The sequence below is a fragment of the Venturia canescens genome, chromosome 4, assembly GCF_019457755.1.
Source record: "Venturia canescens isolate UGA chromosome 4, ASM1945775v1, whole genome shotgun sequence".
Lineage (NCBI taxonomy): Eukaryota > Metazoa > Arthropoda > Insecta > Hymenoptera > Ichneumonidae > Venturia > Venturia canescens.
Window position 1 is genome coordinate 18,075,090 of NC_057424.1, and position 20,033 is coordinate 18,095,122.

Genomic DNA, 20,033 nt, shown 5'->3' on the forward strand with positions numbered 1-20,033 from the left:
AAAAAGGTCGCGAATCTTATCAGAAATAAAACCGAAAGAGAGGAGGACTCCGGAGGAATCTTTTGCCAAATATTTGGTATCAAGTCGCACATTGATGGATCAATTTTTTCGAGAGATCGTCTCTGTAAAAATGGGCGCGAATCCTATCAGGACAAAAGATTAATGTATATGATAAAAATAATGAGCGAGAGAGAGAGGGAAAAGGGAAAGATTTGAAAAAAGAAGTGGGGAGAAAGGATGCCAGACTGGCACTGAATAAACGGCCAGGGTATCCCGTTGTGCGGGTCCGAAGAATAAAGAATGAAGCTGGTTTCCCCGCTCGGTCAGAGAGAAAAATAAATAAAGGAGAATGCAAGAGAAAAAGGGAGAAGAGCAAAGGGAAGAGAAAAAGAAAGAAGGAGGAGGAGGAGGAGGAAGAAGTAGAAGAAGAAGCGGCAATGCTGCGTGCAGCATCGAACGTTGCGTTGTCGTTGTAATCTCTTGATTTAGTTGGGCTTCGCCCTTGGCAACGTTGTGTGCCGGTGAGTGTACTTTGTCGATCCTTCCAAGTCGAGAGAAGAGAAGAATGCGCGTGGAAAGAACGACGCGCCGAGGATACCAACCGGTAAGAAGGCCCCCCGAGTATGGAATAAAAGGTATCAAGTACCGTACGGAATATCGATTTTTCTCATGGAAAATTGTTTTCGACGATCCAGGGGATTAATACCCGGGGAAGAAAGGAGGAGGAAAAACGCCAGGGGGGAACTGAACTAGCCAAGAATTTCCGATGACCGTGTCTGTGTGTGTGTGAGTGTTTGTGCAGACATGGGTTCACGAGAGACTCTTGATTCTCTGGAATTTCCTCCTTTTCGCGATCGTCACCCTTGCCACCCCCCCCCCCCCCCCCCCCCCGCCTCCTCGTGATTCCACCAACCGTCCAAATGGAGAAAAAAGACGATAAATTTACTTTCGGCGAAGGATTTCCACGTCGTTTGGCAACGAGCGGGAATAATGCTTTTTATCCTTAGAGCTGTTGCATGAAGATAGTTGGAAGTAGTCGAGCTCCCGACGCACGTCGATGAATTGCCAAATTTTTATTTTCTGACGTCAACAGCTCGTAGGACAATCATTTTGGGTCGAAAAACCCGCTCCGTCTTTTTTTTTTCTGGATCTGTGAGGTTTTTCAGTTTCCCTTAGTCCTCGTACCAACGCGATACGGTAGCACATTCGAATTTTAAGAGATCGATATTTATCTGTCACGATTTCTACGGAAAGCGTGATCGATCGGAATTTGCAACGTTGAATGCAATTTTGTGTTCATCGTTGCAATGGAGAATGAACTCACTTGAACACGTTGCCGATGACGTTCCTGCTTTCTCTGCCGTCTTTCCAATTCCTCTTTTCGTTCGATGAGAGAGCGAATTTCGGCGGCCGGAACCGACGATCCTTGACTTCCTCCGGGCCACGACTCACCCGATGACTTAGCGACTCTCGGGACCTCGTCACTTTCATCCTCACTGTAACTCTCGACGAGCAGTTCCGAATCACTCTGGTTATTTAAGGGATGACAAAAATGAGTTGAGCACGAATAATGACGAAAATACATTTGGAATTTTGTTTTTTTTTCTCTATTTAATTTCAAAATTGTTACCTGCTCGGGTGGTGAGCTCGGGGAACCAGAGCTCGATGCTTCGACCACCGAAACGTACTCATTCAGCCCGTATTCGTTTTTCTGCAATTTTAGGACCGGAGTCTCGAGACCACAGAGAAACACCTCACCGAAAAACAGGATCTTCTGTATCCTTAGACACATCTGAGCAACTTCCTGGAAGAGTCGAATAAAAACGTCTTCGTCAAGGGGTTTGTAACATTTTATTCGTCTAAATAAACTGCACATATTATGTTTCAAAAATTATCACGAAAATCATAAGAACGGAGGAACGGAAAAACATTCTCGGAATTGTTATTGCTACGAATTTGAATTTGAAAGAAACCATTTCAGGGATAACTCCAAAATTGTGTGGTACGAGTTTGCTTTTTCTTTGAACTTTAGTACTGTTACATGAACAATAACTTTCGAATTAGTTCAAACCCAATAATAACTATAATTTATAACGTTAATATTGACGCAAAATAAACGCAATTATTCTTATCCTGTATTTTTTAATGCTTGACTAACCATGTCCTCGGCTTTGTCGGCGTAGCAAGGATCTTGTGGATTGGACATGAGAGGCGTGAAGCCCGAAAGAGTGGTGTCCTCCGGTAATTTGATCAACTCGACTTCTAAGGGGGGGAAAAAAGGCACAAAGTTTTAGTCGAGGTGGAAGAGTTAAAAATCATAAAAAAAGTGAGAACTTACCGTTTCCTCGGCCGAGGGTATCTTTAGCTTGGATAACGATTTGTCTCGAGTACGAGAGCATCTCGAGAAGATTGACCATCGTGGCGAGGCGGCTCCACGAGTCTCCGGGTGGGCTGAATCATTTGAAAAATTAGCATGAAAGATTCGATGAGGCGGGAGTAGGTACTAAGGAAAAGAGTAAAAAGAAAAAAGAAGGGACGAAATTCTCGTCGTTGAATACTCACCCGACTCTGTAGTCCGTGCACGAAGGTGGTGGATTCCAGACGGTACTGTGACAGAGCATCCAATCGCACCAGATCTAAAAGTGTCGGGAGAAAGAAAGAGATAGAGAGAGTCAAGTGCATTGGTCGGGGCTCAGGGCGGCTTCATCAATTCTCCGCTCGGTGAAGTCGCCCGTGTCGGGTGTTGCATCCGAGTGCAACATATCCCGAGCAATATTAATGATCTTTCTCTCTTTCGCAACCTCGGAGTAACGGGAGGCACGAAATATTACTCTATGCCAGACCAAGACGCGATCTCTTGCAGATCGCTTATCGATCTTGGCAGACTCGTTTCCACTCAAGAACGAGGAAGAGACTTTTCTTTGATGGGAGGGAGCGGGAGGGGGGGGGGGGGGAGAGAGAGAGACTACTATTTTCTTAGTGTTAGTGCAGCTTTGCCCACTCGTGTAAGCGAAAAAACGATAATCCTCGATCATAGAGAGAATTAAAAAAGGAAGAGAACGAGAGAGCTTTGAAAAAAGGGAAACAAGGGACGAGCGAGTGTACCCCGAGTGCTCATCCATCCTCGCAATTGTACTTGTCATTTCATTTTTCGCTTTGATTCTTCTCCAAGGGGTCATCCCGGTCAACAATGTTCAAAAAGGTTCTTCTTTTTTTTATCAAATTCCAATTGTTATAACTTGGAGCCAGAAGAAGGAGAATTTCAGACTGAAATTCTTCAGGTGACCACTATGCTTCAAAAACGTTCCGGTCAATCATCGATAACGGTCACTGCGAGTACCAAATCTGTAGTTTCGATTCGAGGGAATTTCGGAGGAGTTTTTTTTTTCCACTGTTTCCCAAAAATGACACCTCGGAGGCAAGTTTCATGGAAACTTTTGATAGCTTTCACGAATACTATGCTGACTCTTCGTGGTACCTTTATGGCAGGCAATAAAACTTGCATGTCTTCGTCAACGATGAGTCTGTGTTGTTGGTTCTCGTCGAATTGGCTTCTGAGTAAGGCGACACCGCGTTCGAGAATGAGATTGAACATTTGTAACGAGACGACGAGGGCCCGTTCCTGGACCTCGGATCTGTAGCCCTGTTCCATCTGCGAATCTGCAACGAAAAGTAGTTGGTCGGTTAGAATATTGTTTCTCACGTTGAGCGCAAACGTTGGGCCCATCAGAGGGAGACTTCCCACACAAACGCACGTGCACATGCGGAGAAGAAGACGCGGAACTTTTCATTTATCTCGTATATCCATCGCTGAGAGAAAGAGCGGGCGAATGGGACGGGGGAGGGGGAGAGAGAAAAGGGAGGAAAGTTAATCGGCATACTCGACATTTCAATGTCCTCGTCGTCGTTGTCCGGGAACCTATACCGCGTCGTAGGTGAATCGTCTACGACGGAAGATCGTCTCTCGTTACTTTACGAGGTCGGGGACATTGCGCGGTCTCTTTCATCCCGGAATACGACTAGCCGCTTTCGTTGAGCAACCGGGAAACGAGGGAGAGGAAGAGAGACGGACTGCGGGCAAGTAAATACTCGGAATAATCCGCGATCTTTTCCAACGCGTTCTTCTTTTACGAGCGTGACAATTTTTGCACGTCTTTATCAGTGCCAAATGAATCCGCTAATTGGACGTTTACGTTTCTCCATTGCGTCATCCCGGGCCGCCGTTCCTTCGGCCCGGGTCCTCTACTCCCCGCCGTACTTTTGTCGCCTCCAACGAATCGTTGACTCGACAAATAACAATAATTAATTTATTAACGAAGTTACTATACCCCGCGGCGAATTTAGTCCGATTTGAGCGGCTCGGACACTCGCGCGTGCAGGTAAATACACATCTTTGGCTCGCCTCATGCTCTCGCGGTCACTTTAATTTATCGTGGACAAGGATAATAATTAGCAAGTTCAACCGCGGGAGGTCAGGAGGGCCTCCATGTGGTCTTCTCCTTTAACTCCGCGTATTCCTGGCGAGAGGCCGAGAGATGCGGAGACTAGCTAGTGTAAACGGGCAATTAGTTGGGTAGAAAGATTTATAAGGAGCAACGACTAATTGCGAGGCGGACAATTAGCGAGGGCGCGATTCCACGGCGCCTCATTATCCGTTCCGAATCTATTTTATCGAAATAACGTAATAACGTAACGTTTCCATTCTTGCACTCGATCGAGCCTACGAAAAGTGGGCGCAATTTGTGCGAGCTTCACTTTTATTACGATCGATCGGATCGATGAAAACCGGAAAAAGGGAAGTGAACGATAAATAATAATGAGAGTGCGAAAAGGCGTGTGAGATAATTCACCACGAGAAAAGAGTAAAAAAAAAACAAGACAAAAGTGAAAAGAAGGGGATAACGAGTGAGAGAGCGACACTTATAACCAGGAGGAATATGAAAGAACCATTGTCTGGCGAGATAATGATGAAATAATGGTGGCGGAAAAAAGAGCGCGTTGCAGAATCGTTGAGAAGAAGTAGAAGTGTGCGGTGTGTATGGGTTGACTCGGTACAGGCTGGGGCTCTCTATGTGCAAGTAGCGCCAGAGCGAAATATAGAAAGCAAGTAGCGTCGTTAACGACTACGCGCGTTTCCTTTGGCCAATTAGGCGCTCCCTCCCTCTCCACATTTGCCGTGGAATTCTTCGGTCAAATCCCCTAGCTGTTGCGAGTCATGATTCGCTCGCGATTAACTCGCGATTAACTTGGCGGAGGAGATATTCGCGCGGTCGCGCGCGCGCGAGCCCGAGTTGATCGCGCACCGGGAGCGTCGGGGCAGCAAAAGGAGGAAACGCCGCGTACGCTTTTCACTCTTCTTTTCGACAAATTCGGTGCCCGCCCGATTCTTCGTATCCCCTCAAATGTCGTTTTTTATGTTCCTTCCTGTTCGTTGTTTTTTCCTGATTTTTCTTGCTGGACGGTTCATCGACCGTTTTGAAGAGAAAAAAGAGGGGGGCTTCGGAGAAAAGGGATTTAGAACGCGATGCCCATGAAGAAGTGGAGGATGCGAGTGGTGGCGAGCCGCGGAAAGAAACGCGCAGTTGACGAGCGTGACGAGCAAGGGTGTAAGCAACGCGTTCTCGCTTACGCACGTAGGTGCGAATACGCTCTCTCGAAGCTGCCCTCGGGAGCAATTTACTGGATTTATGATTTAACGCCCGTCTCTCAGGCGCGGTGAGGATCTCCCGCTCTCTCACCGCGCTCAGCAACGACTTGGCCAGCCAGCCAGTGTGTTGTTGTTGTTGTCTCTCGATGGCGCGGGCTCGCCACGCTCGGAGTCATCGATGATGCACGAGGGCGCGAGAAAGGAGACGTTGATGCGTCGCCCCCTCGTTTGTATCCACGTGCCGATCCCTCTCAGCCACATCACGGGGGGAAAGAAAACGCGCTACCGAGGAAAATTGAACGAGATATCGATAAATTCGCCGTTCAGCTTGCGGACGAAGGCGTGACGGAGCTACCGGCACACTTTTTCATCTTTTCTACCCGTGTACAGGCTCGCTCAGGTTTAACCTGACGATCCTTTACTCCTTACAATGAAAATTGACAAATCTCCAAAGTTTTACAGTTTCTCATCGAAGTAACAGACTTGGCTCAATAATGCATAGGACCAATCTCGCAGAGCATGAAATTCCCGAAAAACAACGTTCCCCAAGGCAATGTTCTATCTCAATAATGCCGTGGTGAAGCTGCTCGGAAGCTCCAAATCTTTCGGTGACTCGAGCAGCTTTCAGAGAGCCGAACTACTCGAGACACGAAAACACTGGGAAACGACTTTTTTACAGGGCTCTTGGTCCATCGTCGACTTTTCATCGGACCATTATGTATACATCAGTTGCCTGAGTTCAAACGACCGTAAACTTATCAAGAAGCGTTATTAGCCTCGTGCGAACGGAGTTTGGATCTCCAGTTGGCTCAAAATTATGAGCCATTCGACCCGAGGCATCCTGTAGCTTGAACTCACCAAGGAATTTATAAAGCTCGCTCTATCTTCTCGCAATACGGTACAGTTCATCGCACAGACTCGCCAACAGTATCTACGAAATAGAAAAGAGAGAGAGAGAGAGAGAAGAGGAAAGGAAATCGCTTCACGAGCTTTTTACCGATGAGCCGTCGAGATAAGGCAGATAAGGGACGTCCTTGGTCGCTTCTCACTCCGAGGTTCGTGATAAGACCGATCGTTTGAAACCCCCAAGGAACTTGTCTCGGTGAGCCCATACCGATTCTCCGTTGTCCAGAGACTTTTCGCGGTTATCGAAAACTGGTATTTCTCTCACGTAATCCGAAACGAGACAGATCGAAACTTGGTCGCCGGACAAGGATTCAATAAAATAGCTGAGAATGCTTGTACCTTATATTTTTACGGTTTATTCACAACTAGGAAGTATATTTCGAGAGAGCGTGAGAAATTTTTCCGTTTTTCAACGGTGCTGACGAAAAGAAAAACTAATTTTATAACAAAAAAAAAAAAAAAGTACCAACGCTGCTATTCGATATGTCTAGAAATCCACGCAGTTCGAATAGAGAGATAACTGAATAGTATATTACACCACAAGGGCAGAAAGTTTGATAAGAAATAGTATATTACACACCTAGGGAGGGAAAATAGACTACTTCAAACCGCGGGCAGAATTGTCACCCGAGCCGAAGGCGAGGGTGATAAGCACGCGGTTTGAGGTGGTCTAATTTCACTCCCGTGGAGTGTATACGATTTTTCTGTCCGACGCAGGCGGAATGCGGCAACTTCGGCACGCGCAGCGGGCCGAAAGTTGCCACTTTCCGCCCGGAGGCGTCTATTTTCCCTCCCTAGGTGTGTAATATACTATTACTCCCTTTTTTCCCCAAGATATGGGAAATTGGATAATATTTTGACGCCACGTATTTGATGACTCAAAGTCCAGGTATCCGATAAAGGGAGTCATGGAACTTTAGCTCGGATAAGGAAACTCGGGTAGGAGAAGAAGAAGGAGCTAGATGGAAAAAGCGTCGGTCGTTTATTCGCTCGCAAATGAGTCACGATGCTCCGAAGTGGACGACATGGTGGAACGCGAATGGCCGACACCTTCTCTCTTTTCTTTCCTCTCTCCTGAGTCTCTCTCTCTCTCTCTCTCTCTTTCTCTCCCCCGCCCCTACTTGTTACACGACCTTGGAAGGGCCTTGCGAGGTCACCGACATTATACAGCGAGGCTCTCTGCCCACCTCTTCTCCGAGAGCTCTATCCCCTATCTATCTCTATCGTACATAGTCGCGATACACCACCAGATATCGGATCACTGAACCTTACTCTGAAACTCAACCTCCTCCTAGTCGTATCTATTTTCGATATATAAAATAAAAAACAAATAAATGATTAAATATAAATAAAGAAAAAAAGGGTGCAACGCTCTCCCTGCGTATCGATGAATCTCTCCCCCCGCCGCCGCCGCCCCTCTTTTTAATCTTTTTACATTTCAAACTCTTGTCGCAAACAATCCCATTTTGAGTTTAATTACAGTCCTGAGTGGATGCAATTTCGAGGCACAGAGCAAAAGAAACGGAGGACGCTTTTGCATCACGCCACGGCATCAAGGGCACGCAAGCCTAGTCTTCTTCCACTTCTTCTTCTTCTTCTTCTTCTTTTTCTTCTTCTTCTTCTTGGTCTTCTCAATCTTCTCCTTCGATGTCGTTCCTCCCTTTTTTAAAATATTTTTTTCTTCTTCTCCTAGTATTACTACGACAGGCTCTCCGTCCTTTTCTTCGTCTTCTTCTTAGGGAGTCCGATCCTCGTCATATTCTTATCTCTCGTTTCTTGTGCGCCTCGCGCGCGAGCCAACTATACTGCGAAGAGTAGCGAACCTCTTGGCATACCGCGGTGTAATCGTTACTGTAACGATCCTCGTAAATAATAATAATCGTCGATATTACGAGCGCGTCCTTCTAATGCCCGAGTTACTTGTGCAATTAAAATAGACGATTTTCGACGAGTATCATAACGAATTTGGTAGTGCATTGGAGAGAAAAAAGAAAAACAAAAATAAAAACGTAAACGAAAGACATTGGGAAAAAAGGTACGCAGTGGTGCGACAGGTAGTTCCAAGTCCGAGTGGAAACGTCGGGGCAATGTATCTACGAGTGATAGCGAGTAAGGGAGAACGACGAAGTGGATTTTTTTCGGTGGACACGACGTAGGCGTACGAGGATCGAAGATTGGATTCTCGGGATTCGTGGGGGAGAGAGAGAAAGAAAAGAAAAGAGGGAAAGAGAGAGAGAGAGAGAGAGAGAGAGAGAGAGAGAGGGAGAGAGGGTAAAAAAAGGAGTACGATGCAAGAGTCATCAGCTCGAGCAATCTCACGCACGGGATCTGCGATTTGTTCTCGCCTCGTGTGGCTCGAAAGACTTGTTGCACACAGCGGGGCTCAGCAATGTAACCCGGAGAGTTAACGGAGTATAATCGACGAGAAGATCGCACGCGACTTGTATCAATTGAAGTTCGAACGAGTCCTGCGAGGCTGGAAAATCCTGTGAGATTGGGGATGGAGAGATGCGTTTGAGAGAAAATAAGAGTTTCGTATGAGGGGAGAAGCGAGTTTGTTGGTGCATTAAATCACGGTGGGGAATGGCCCAGAGGAATATGGGCCAATATGGCGGAGGTTTTTAGGTCGAAACGTAGTTGGTCTCGGGGCTCGTTAATCGCACATCAAAAACGAGTTTTTCCAACGGAAATTCCTCGGGCTAATGAGAACGCACGCGATCCCAAGATCGAGAATGTTTTTTCTTCCTGCAGCCCGCGTCTCCCCCGTTCGGACGGGCCACCCCCGAGAACAGCCCCGGAGCTTCTCATTGGAACGAAGCGCACTCGTGCAACGACGTTTCGCGATAACGACAAACTGCACATGTCTGCGTGCCCGCGATGCCCGTCTCTGGCGTGTGCATGCGCGTCGTCTCTGTGCGAACTCGCGCTATTCCTGGCTAGATGAATTACAACTTGTTTTCGAGTGGTCGCCGGGTCGTTTTGCATCGGATCTCGAGGCATGAAAAAGCGAGAAAGAAGCGAGGAAGAAGAAAATATTCCTCGGAGAAGAAAATAGAGGGGGGAGGAGGCCGCGCCTCTGCAGGAGCGCGTACAACTTCCGTTCTTTCTCATTTCTTCATCTCTCCTAATCGCGCATGCTCTTCGTCTCGTTAAGGCGCATTTTTTTCTCTCTTACCTTCCAACTTGCGCTGGAATATCTTGAATTTTTATTTTCATTTATTTATTTTTTATTTATTTATTTTTTTCTATTCGTCCACCTTTTTTTTGCCCCGTAAGCAGAATCTATCTTTATAATGGCGATGTATCTCGAGGCTGGAGCGTACATCGGGAGATGAAACGACAACTGGGAAAATTTCGCCTCCTCTCCTTATCCCTCCCTCTCCTCCTCGCTCGCTCTTTCCTCGTTGCGTGTAACGCGGAGGAACGTCCAGTTCCTTCTCAATATGGATTCGTTGCAAATAATAAAATAAAAGAAATTATCCCATTGGAAACGCTCGTTTCGAGCCGACCTTCGAACGTCGGACGAGACGTCGAATCGATTAGCGAGCGAAGAAGCGTTCCAAGAGATAAAGCGAGGGAGCGAGAGAGACCGAGAGAAAGAGATAAAAGAAGCAAAAGCATCTTCCACGATGCTTTTGCCAAGTGCGCCGTTCTGGTATACCCTCGTGATTCGCCATTCCCTGTTCGTTCACCCGACCTTGGCAAGGTCACAGGCATCCGTATAAAAAGTGAAGAACCGCGAAGAGCACCAACACCACTCGCTCTACCATCACCACCAACATCGCGGGGAGCGGTAAGCAGAAGCTAGCAAAATCGCTCGATGCGGAGGCCTAATCAACTGCTGGCGTCATGCTCCAGGGAACACTGCAGGAAGAGAGCAAGTCCCACAAAGTGCGAGGTGCCACAGCGAGCTCACGGCGAGTGTGCGCGTCCAAGAAAGAGAAAGATGGAGAAAGAACGACCAGAAACGATGGGAGTGTACCGAGAGATGTGTTGTAAGAGGCCTTCGCCATTTACCAAGAATTGTGAGCCAACGAAACAACTCTGACCATCATTTCCTTGAAATCATAATCATCGAGGTCTTCTGCCGCATCACATTCGTTTCTACCTTTTCTCCCTTATCTCTCCTGCAAATACATTCTCCCTCCAGCCCCCTTAAGCTCCGCTCCGTCCCTGCGTTCCGGATACTCCACTTTTTACTCACTTTTTCTAAATACCCTCATTTTTATTTCCAATTACAGTTTCGTTCGAATCTCTCGTCGTCGGGCAACATTCCAATACTTTCCTGCCTCTATTCCGTACTTTTATTTACAAACTTCTTATTTATTCACTCGATATTGTTCCGTGTTGAAAGTCATCATTTCTTAATTCAGTCTCACTCGATTTCGTCGGTCTTTCCATGTTTCCCGGAGCTCGAGACAATGATCGAGTGTTCATCGTAGCGGTTCAACGAAATTCATCTGCTCCTGGAATTCTGGAAAATTTTTAACGAATTTTCACGATATCCTGAGATTCTGGATACCAAATGTCCGGTTCTTCGAGCCTTGTACTAAAAACACTTGGCTCGGAAGTACCTGAACCAGAATGCCGTTTATCCCTCGGATTATTGAGACATTGAAACGCAACACAGAGAATTCCCGTTCCATTCGAATGATGTAATCTCTGATGCCATCGCAACAAATACGTCCATCGACCGATCAATCAATCCCTGTCTTTTCGAGTTTTCTCTCCGCCTAATTATTTCTTTCGATCTATCCTGGAAGAAATACCCTGCAGAAGCGAATGTTTAGTGTCTCAATGCACTGGATATCCCGGAGATTAGCATAAGTATCACCGCGACAAGAACGCTCGAAAAAGTCGTTCGGCAATTTTGGGTAGACGAGATATTATTCTCGTGTACATGCAACGAAGCAACGTAGCAGTAGCTCGAGTTGTGTAGAAACTGAAGAAGGAGAAGGAGGAGGAAGATATGATGTTACGAGAAGAAGCATGCGAGGATTACGTGGGATCCGGAGAAACCCGTTCTGGATGGTGCTGCTGCTGCCGGGCAAGCGAGATCGAACCCCCATCGAGAGCGACGAGGGACTCGCCAACTCCGCGCGTTCTCAATTCCTCGTGTATATACGAGAGGTTAAAAATAACACATCGGAAGATATTTATAGAGCGATTGAACGCGGAGGAAGCCGGTTCACTCGCTCTATAACGACAGAGAGAGAGAGAGAGAGAGAGAGAGAGAGAGAGAAAAGGGGAGGAGAAGGAGATCTCGAGGGAGAGGAGCAGAGCGTCGATACGGCGCGAGGACTACCGTCGAGAAAACGAGCATGTTTCGTTTCCTCGTCTCTCGTCGCGTTCGAGATTCGCCCACAGGATCGATCCGATTCAATCGTCCTTTGAGCTTTCGAAGATGAAAGAGAAAATGAAAAAGCAGAAGAAACAAAAGTAAAAAGAAGAACGACGCAACTTTGAGTAAATAGCCAATGGCGCGGGAGAAAAGTCCAAGAGAATATCGCGTTGCACATGAGTACGGTACGTATTTGACGGGACGAGAACGACGGGTGCATTGCGCCCGGAGGAAGGTGGCCTTGACGTGGGCCGCCCGGAGAGGGCAAGGACGACCGCCCCGAGGAACTTTTGCGTTTTTTTCATCTCATCCGTACGCCCAGATCACGATTACGAGTGTTGCGCACAAGACTATAAGACTTTTGGCCGATCCACCAATCTCTTGAAAACTTTTATCACCAGATTTACGATCATCCGCTTCTTCGCTCGAGTCCAACGAAACTTTTTTCTTCCGTCCAGACACAACGGGCTGAACTACTTTTCTTTTGAATCTTCGTTACGAAACCGCCGAGTTATTCAACGTCGATTCGAACGGAACGATATTCATGAGCGGTACTTCGTTCGTCATTCCAGTCGGTTGTCAATCTTCCATCAAAATAAGAGCCAATTTCGACATGCAAAAATACTCATCGTCGTTGCTTTCGAATTCCAATATTTTCCTGTTAGGTCAACGGTGATTGGAATTTCGACGAATTCAATCTCGAATCAACGCCACTGGCCCTGCGAACTCGACAAATTTCAGTCTCGCCGGCATCCCCAAAAGCGCACGAATCGCAAATTTCAAAGACTTTTTATTTCTCGAGACGAAAGTTTTCGCTGAAATTCAGCAGGAATTCGAGCATGCGTCACACCGTTCAACGTTTCGGATATCGAACGAGCCAAGATGAAAAAGTAAATATCATGGCTGCGCGTCAATGGTGTGGACGGAGAAGTAAAGTGAAGAAGATACATGCGAGAAAATGAATTTCGAAAGGACGTTTGAAGTCGAAGAAATGCTGGAAGGAGATGAACGGGGGCGGAAAGAGGAAGATGAGATGGATTCATGGGTAAGGGGTCCGGTACATGGATATATGAAAAGAAAAGACAGGTCGATTCGATCGGCTCGCCGGTTGCCTCAGCGACGAGGCATTACACGTCGGAGAGAGCGTTCAAGGGCGCTGCACCCGAGACGCTGAGGGCTTCGCTCATTCGCGAGCTCTCTTTCTCTCCCTCGCTCTTTAGCGAGCTGCAAAAAGAACGTGGAAACAACTAGACAGACGCCATAGCAGCGACGACTCTCGTGTGTCAGCCCAGTGAAAAACGAGAAAAATGGTAAAACGTGTGAAGAGTCGTTGCTGGTATTCGCCGATTAATCCTTTCTAACTGGCGAAGAGCGCACAGGAGGAGAAAAAAGATGAGAGGAAATAAAAGGATTTGGTGAGGAAAAACATTCTTTTTCAATCTAAAAAAGTAGGAAAAAATGGGGTTGAGTGACACCGGAGTGTCGTAGTGGAAATCGCTCACGATTCCAACGCAACGTCACGGAAATTCTCTCGCAAACCTCCCTATAAAAATAATGCTATTTTAATACCCGACAATTTACCCCAAGATTGATCCCGGTAATTTAATCCACGAGCTTCGAAGCTCTTCGATATCTTTTCCCCCATTTTTTATTATATTTATATATCGATTCATCCGTATAACGATGAAACTGGAGCCGAGCCTACTGTTAACATCGCGCTGATTGAACATCGATCAATATTCACGACCTACACTTCCGCTGAAAAGTCAATGGACAACTCCGAATTTGCTTCATTAACCTCCGAATCCTGAGACTCAATAAACCCCGGCAAAAAAGTTTCTTTCAGTGAAAACGTTCTCCCTATCAAGCCCACTTTGACATCGTTATGACAAAAGTAATTTGAGGAATTCGTTTGGATTGATTTCGATGAGATAAACTTAGCAAGTACAATTGAAAATAATTTTCATGTAATTACTTAAGATAAAAACTTTGCTCCGATAATTGACGTGTATCACGAAAACACGATTCGAATATTTGGAACATTCGATTTGATGCGACGCATTAAAAGGAACTGTTTCCAATGCTCGAAGGCTAATGGTGTGTTTGTTTTATGTAAATTAAGATGGAATAATTTGATAGCGACTCGTTGCGTTGAAACTTTTGATCGTTGATGCATAAATAAGGGAAGGAGTGTTGTTAAATACTTGGAAGTAACTCGTCGATTCTGGAGGAAAAGAAGAAGAATAATGAGAAGGGATGATTATTATTAAATCGATGTTCGAGATTCGAAGGGCCAATCAGCGTAAGTCACGTGCGTACGGTGCTCCTGGCTACTACCGATTTTAATTAAGTGCGCTTAAAATTATAGCCAGGTTATACCTCCGGAGGACAATCACGAGGCGAGCGGGCGTATATGACCAGCTTGGACTAATAACTGTAATAAAGCGTGCGTGAATGCCTCATTAATATCTCTTTCTCTTTCCCTCTTTCTCCCCCCCTGCGCGCCTTCGCTCGCTCTTTATCCCTCTCGCTGGAGCGCGCGCGTAAGAATCGTGCCGCGTTACTCGTAACCGCGAGATCCTCAATTTCCTCAAAGCCCCAATGCACTCGCTGACTTACGCTGACTTACGCTCATTGCACTTGACCCTCTGATTTATTTTGCTACTCGAGCGTATAGCTTCTTGTTCTCGGTTCTCCTCCCCCGTGCAGTTTCTTCTGCCTCATTGAATAATTTGCTTACGTTTTTTTAAATTAACTTGTCAAGATCTCGTGGGTTATTCACAATGTTCCAGGCCACCGTGAGAACGCACTTTCGATCGGGAGCAGCAAATCAAATGGGGAAAATTATCCTCTTTAATTTTGAGGCACACGTGAACGAGAGAAACCCTACAATTGGAACGAAAAAACAAACGAGCACAAACGCAAGTGAATTTTTAACTTAATTGACAGCGGTACGTTCTTACGATTAGCCAGCTTATTTATAAAACTTAATTTTTTTAGTGAACGCTCGATATTTAGGGGCGACGTTGTAATTGCGGAAAGAGCAGAGAGCGAGTACCGGTTCTTTTGGAGGATTCTTTAATTCTATTGCCACGCTCGTTAAATCTTCGTGGGCCAGCCCTCTTCCTCGTTGGTATTGCGTTTTTACGGTCTCTCGCTCCGGGCCTTTTGGAGGCTCGTGTTATTTAATTGTATTATTTTTCTCGCATTTTTTTCGACTTGCCCAATTTGGAGGAGTTGAAACCGACGATATAATCACGAGGACTGAGTGAGTTTAAGGAAGAAACAAACAACTCGAGGGAAGTAGTAAACAACGGAGAAAATCCGTGTGTGTGTGTGTGGGTTGAGCGAGTACGAAAAACGCGTACTCGGAGAGCACACGAAAACACTCGATAATTCTCTTGGCATGTTCCCCCCGAAATAGTGGTGCGTATTGCTGCGTCGTATTCGCGACTGCGATTCCCAACGTCGTCAGCCTCGTTCGGAGGGGTCACGTACCAAGAGAGAATGACTCGCAGATTGGACCGGTCGAGTAAAGAGAAGTGTGAGATCGTGATCGAACGAAGAGAGAGAGAGAGAGAAAAAGGAAACGAAACGCTCACGAATTTTCATAGGAGCGAGAAACGTGAGGTGTGAAACGAATCACACAATTTGGCACGAAAAGCAACACGCGTGCCAAATAAATTGTACGGTAATTATAGGAACAAGAGGGAGAGAGAAAAAGATGAAAATAGCAGAAAGGGATAGGAGGAATGGGTTTTGTATACCGTGACAAGAGGCGGAAGCTCGTTCGCCCTTGGCTCGCTTCCTGGTTAACATCGACCTCCCTTATTTACCGAATAATCGTTCAAACCTCTTATCCATTTAACCGGATGCTCTGGACCAGCGTTTCCAAGTACAACGGCTAATTTTCCGAGGCTCGAACGAAGAATATACTTGCTCTTCTCACGCTTAAAAGCTGCCTTCGCCTTCGCTCTGTTTACAGCATATAATTGGCTCCCGGAAGTCTAAACCGATAACGGGCGGTTGCTGACTCCCTCTGGAAATTGGCGCTCTGTGAACGAGTTCTTTCGCATTTCTTTCTTTCCAAACACCACTCGCGAGTACACACGGGATCAAACGCTCAAGTTTTTTTCTCCATTTTGTCAGATGATTTCATTCGAATTTGATATTCGTTGACGGCTCGACCAAGAAATCAACAGGCTACTGTCATCGATCCACGAGAAATTGTACAAAGTTCAAAAGAACGAGAATCGCCAGGCTACTCGCAATACGCGAAACGCTCACGAGCTGAGAGTTCAGAGGTCATCGAACGAGCGTAACGAGCGTGTACACAGCGCGTCGAGTTCATCTGGCCCACACTGATGGCTTCCGAGGAGGCTGCTCCGTCCGATCGTAGAAACATGACGGTTCGCGGATCGAACTGACCTCGCTGATACACCGATTAAGACATTCCCTTCCTTCTGTGCTCAACTCAAGTGCGTCTTGTATCTACATCCATCGACGCTCAAATCTTTTGAACGATAATCAAACTCCGAAACCTTGGGATTCGTCAAAAATGCCCAAATTTTTCCAATCACTTCGTCGACGAATCGTCCACGAGCTTTCGTCAAGACCTTTGTGTGTGGGTACGAAAAAATGCGTCCCCTATGAATTTTGTTCTCGGCGGTGGATCCAACAACGCCGGTGATCGGTGGCCGGTATATTTTTCTCCAACTTCAAATCTTAAGCCTCGAAGATGAAATTTTCGATTTTCCATCAGTTTCGCGTGAACACTGCCTTAGGACTAAAACAATTAATAATAATTAGAATATAACTCGTAAACTCCTCAGATAAAAATAATAGAGAAGAAAAAAAGTGTGCATTTCCATAAAAATTGTATGAGGAATAGCTCAATAAGTAAAGCCATAAAGTGAGGCTATTTTCATAACGCATATATTGTTATTGAGCTGACAGTAAAAAAGTGATGGCGTGTAGGGTTAAATTCCGCAAATACTACGGTGCGAATGAGGTAAGTTTGTGGTGAGTCGGAGTTGCCTGAACAGCGGCAGCCGGAGCAGGAGCAGGAGCGAAAAGCTCATTCGGAAGGGGCGGAGGAGGGTCGGGGAGGGGGGGGGGGGGGGGGGGCAGGCAGGTACCGTTATACCCGTTCCGAAGATAATCTTCGGAGAGACACAAACCGGGGACGGCCATAGCGCACATTACTGGGATCTCGCGCGCGCGCTCGCGCGCGGTGGTCCACTTGGATCTGTTGGAAATGTGGGAGAGAAAGAGATCGGGAGAATACGAAGGTGCGTGCAAGAATAAGCAATCGAGGAGTAATAACGAATTAATGAGGCACATTGAATGCAAGTAGGATCGATGCATCGAAACTATCGAATAGAAAATATATGTGGGATCGTTATCATTGACGTACATCAATCTCATTCTCCCGGCGTTGAGAGCGGTCAAGAGAAGTACATAAAAAGATAAAGAGAGAAGGAGAGATGCGGGAAGATCGAACCTCGGGCAACCGAGAGTCATAACGCCGAGGCTAATGTCCCTAATGCCTATAATCTCGGATCATCCGCATCTCTCGGTTGTGCCCCGAGGTGCTTTCTGCTCCTTCTCTATACGTACTCGTCCAATCCCCCACCCTCCCACTGCTTCACGTGAACACTGGACACGCAAATTCCACGCCGAAGGAGTATGCGAGGACCACGGATGAGCTTCGGAGATTGCCGGAGGTAAGTTCGAAACAAAACAACTGAGGGAAATACACTTTACTCGCACTCTCTACGCATTGAACGCGATCATCGCTAAGTACTTTACTCCCGGCCGACCGCCTCCTCGTTTCGACCTGACGCTCCGATCTATATGCGTCGACATTTGCCCGATCACTCTTTTTACTTTCCTTCTTAGAAGAGACTATTTTGCTAGCTGGAAAATGGGTCTGCATCGTTTCCAAATTCCTCAATTTGTAAAACATTTCGAGATTTTATTGCTTTGTACCGTAGATCCCTAAAGAAACTGACAAAAACTGACAAAATATCGTTTCATCCGTTAAAACAATGCACTGTCAAAAACAAAGTTGCCAAACTTTGTAGATCGACTAAAAACAATGGTCGAAAGCAGAAATGATTTGGTCCGACTCACCCTTCAACTGTGTCGTGTCGATGGCAAACATGTTGAGTGCGAGTAGCTGAAGGAGACGCGTCTCGGGTATAGGCAGAGGTGAGTGTTGAAGCAGCGTCCTGAATTCTCGAAGCATCTGGATCGCAGCCTCTTGGAAGGTTTCCATGCTGAAAAAATTTAAAAAAAAACCGTGTTTTTATAGGATCATTGAGAGGCTAAAGAGGCAGTAAAGCAGTAAATTTGTGAAGAAATGCTGGCTGCACGGGCCAGAGTTCACTCGAGAAAACAATATTCCTCAATCGAGCATGTTGTGTGAAGATTTGCGATGGAGGTCAACGACGTAAATCGTACGATTAGAGGATGGGCAAAGAATAGGTTAGTGAAACAATGAAGGAAGGAAAATCTTTGCGAATGAAGGACGCAGAGCATAGGTATGCAAAGATAGGGAAAAAGCGAACGGGAGATCGAAGGCTCCATCGAATAATTCTAAAATAAGTAATAATCACTCGTACGATGATTTGAGGCTCCCGAGCATAACGAGCTTCGGTACCGCAGTCACGTTACCACGCTCGAGGGAACGATGATAATGATGACGACGACGACGACGATGATGATGATGATGATGATGATGATGATGATGATGATGATGATGATGATGACGATGAATATCAGGAAAAGAGGAGGCGGAGGTGGAAAGGGGATTGACGCAAAAGGGGTTATACCCCTTTGGCACTATCGCGGAGTCTCCCTGGCTCCGGTAAAAAGATACGTACGAGGAACAGAGCGAGCGCACCCGTGAGTACCCGGTTATATTCCCACAGCCTCGGCAACACGCGGTGGCAAATTTACGGTACGTAACGTCTCACTCGATCCCCCTCCTCCTCCCCCGCGCTTATCCTGTACTCGTTGCAATCTGGAGAATTCGTGACGTAACCCCCGGCATTGCGAGGCTATAACGCGATCGTGAGGTAAACGGGAAACGCGTCGTTACCCATTTACCCCACCAATGTCGTTCGATTCAATGACACGGCTATCGGACCAGATACACGTGTATATACCCAAATACAGGATCTCCCAGTTTTGGTGGTCGACCATCTGAGCTCGAGATCAAGACCGAATTGACGTTTACAATACTGTTTTATTAAATGCAGTCTCGAATGACAGCCAAACGGTTGACAATGAACTGACGAATATTGCGGAAAAAATCAATGAATTATTGTGGCCATTTTTTTCTCTGTTTCCAATACACTGGACTGGGAGTAGGTTCGAAAAGTGCTGAGCATTGCACATTTTTTCTTTGATGAGCTTTCATGAGGGAAGTACCAAAAATCAAAGAATAAATATGGTTCATGTTCTTGTTCGTGAACAGTCTCGAAGTTCACGGTCTTCGAATGCATCTCGACGGCGATGATTAACAACTCATTAGCAGCGGGATCGAGACACCGCGTGATGAGAGCTTTCCAAAGCGAAATTCAGCGCCGAACTTCGACTCTTGGCATTGGCTATTCAAGCTGAGCGATCCTGTACATTTGTGCTGAGGAGATGCAGGGGCGAGAGAACGAAGCAAGTAGAGAATAAGAGGGCAATAAGTAGTCCGAGAAACAAGGCTACGTACACTCTCGAACGATTCTTTCGAGTTTACACGTATGGTTTTTCGATCGGGAGACCAGAATGCGGCGCCTCATGACCCGAGTCTTGAGGAGAGTTTCGCGCAACACAGAGCCTCCGAACGATTCGTTGTTTCCAAGCGCTGATTGGCTGTGCGACGTGTCCGAGTACCGTTAATCCACCGAGGGAGCGAAAGAGATAAAGAGAGAGAGAGAAAGAGAGAAACGATGGTGGCTAGTAGAGTTTTCATCAGGGACCACCGCAACCGACGCCGCGAATATATATGCGCTATCATTCCTCTACCCCCCTCGTTTGAACACACGGAATATCCATCGAGTTTCGTACTCGCTATCGGTGGGAAAGCTCGACTCCTCGTTCTCAAGTTCCTTCATGGAATTCGTATCTTTCAGGAAGGTT

General features: G+C 46.4%; 1 protein-coding gene across 7 annotated transcripts in view; it reads right to left on the reverse strand.

The window, feature by feature from the left end:
• Positions 1-20,033, reverse strand: part of Smg6 (Smg6 nonsense mediated mRNA decay factor) — a 41,022-nt gene that overhangs the window by 7,346 nt on the left and 13,643 nt on the right. For 4 of the 7 annotated variants that reach the window (XM_043416502.1, XM_043416501.1, XM_043416500.1 and 1 more), the window contains 7 exons: positions 18,030-18,175; positions 3,479-3,660; positions 2,563-2,636; positions 2,339-2,451; positions 2,159-2,262; positions 1,631-1,804; positions 1,325-1,528 (listed from right to left, as the gene is read on the reverse strand). In XM_043416502.1, the coding sequence (XP_043272437.1) occupies positions 1,325-1,528; positions 1,631-1,804; positions 2,159-2,262; positions 2,339-2,451; positions 2,563-2,636; positions 3,479-3,660; positions 18,030-18,175 (997 nt within the window). Of the gene's footprint in view, positions 1-1,324; positions 1,805-2,158; positions 2,263-2,338; positions 2,452-2,562; positions 2,637-3,478; positions 3,661-18,029; positions 18,176-20,033 lie in introns of all 7 variants that reach the window. The other 3 variants (XM_043416498.1, XM_043416497.1, XM_043416499.1) reach the window with 1 other exon arrangement.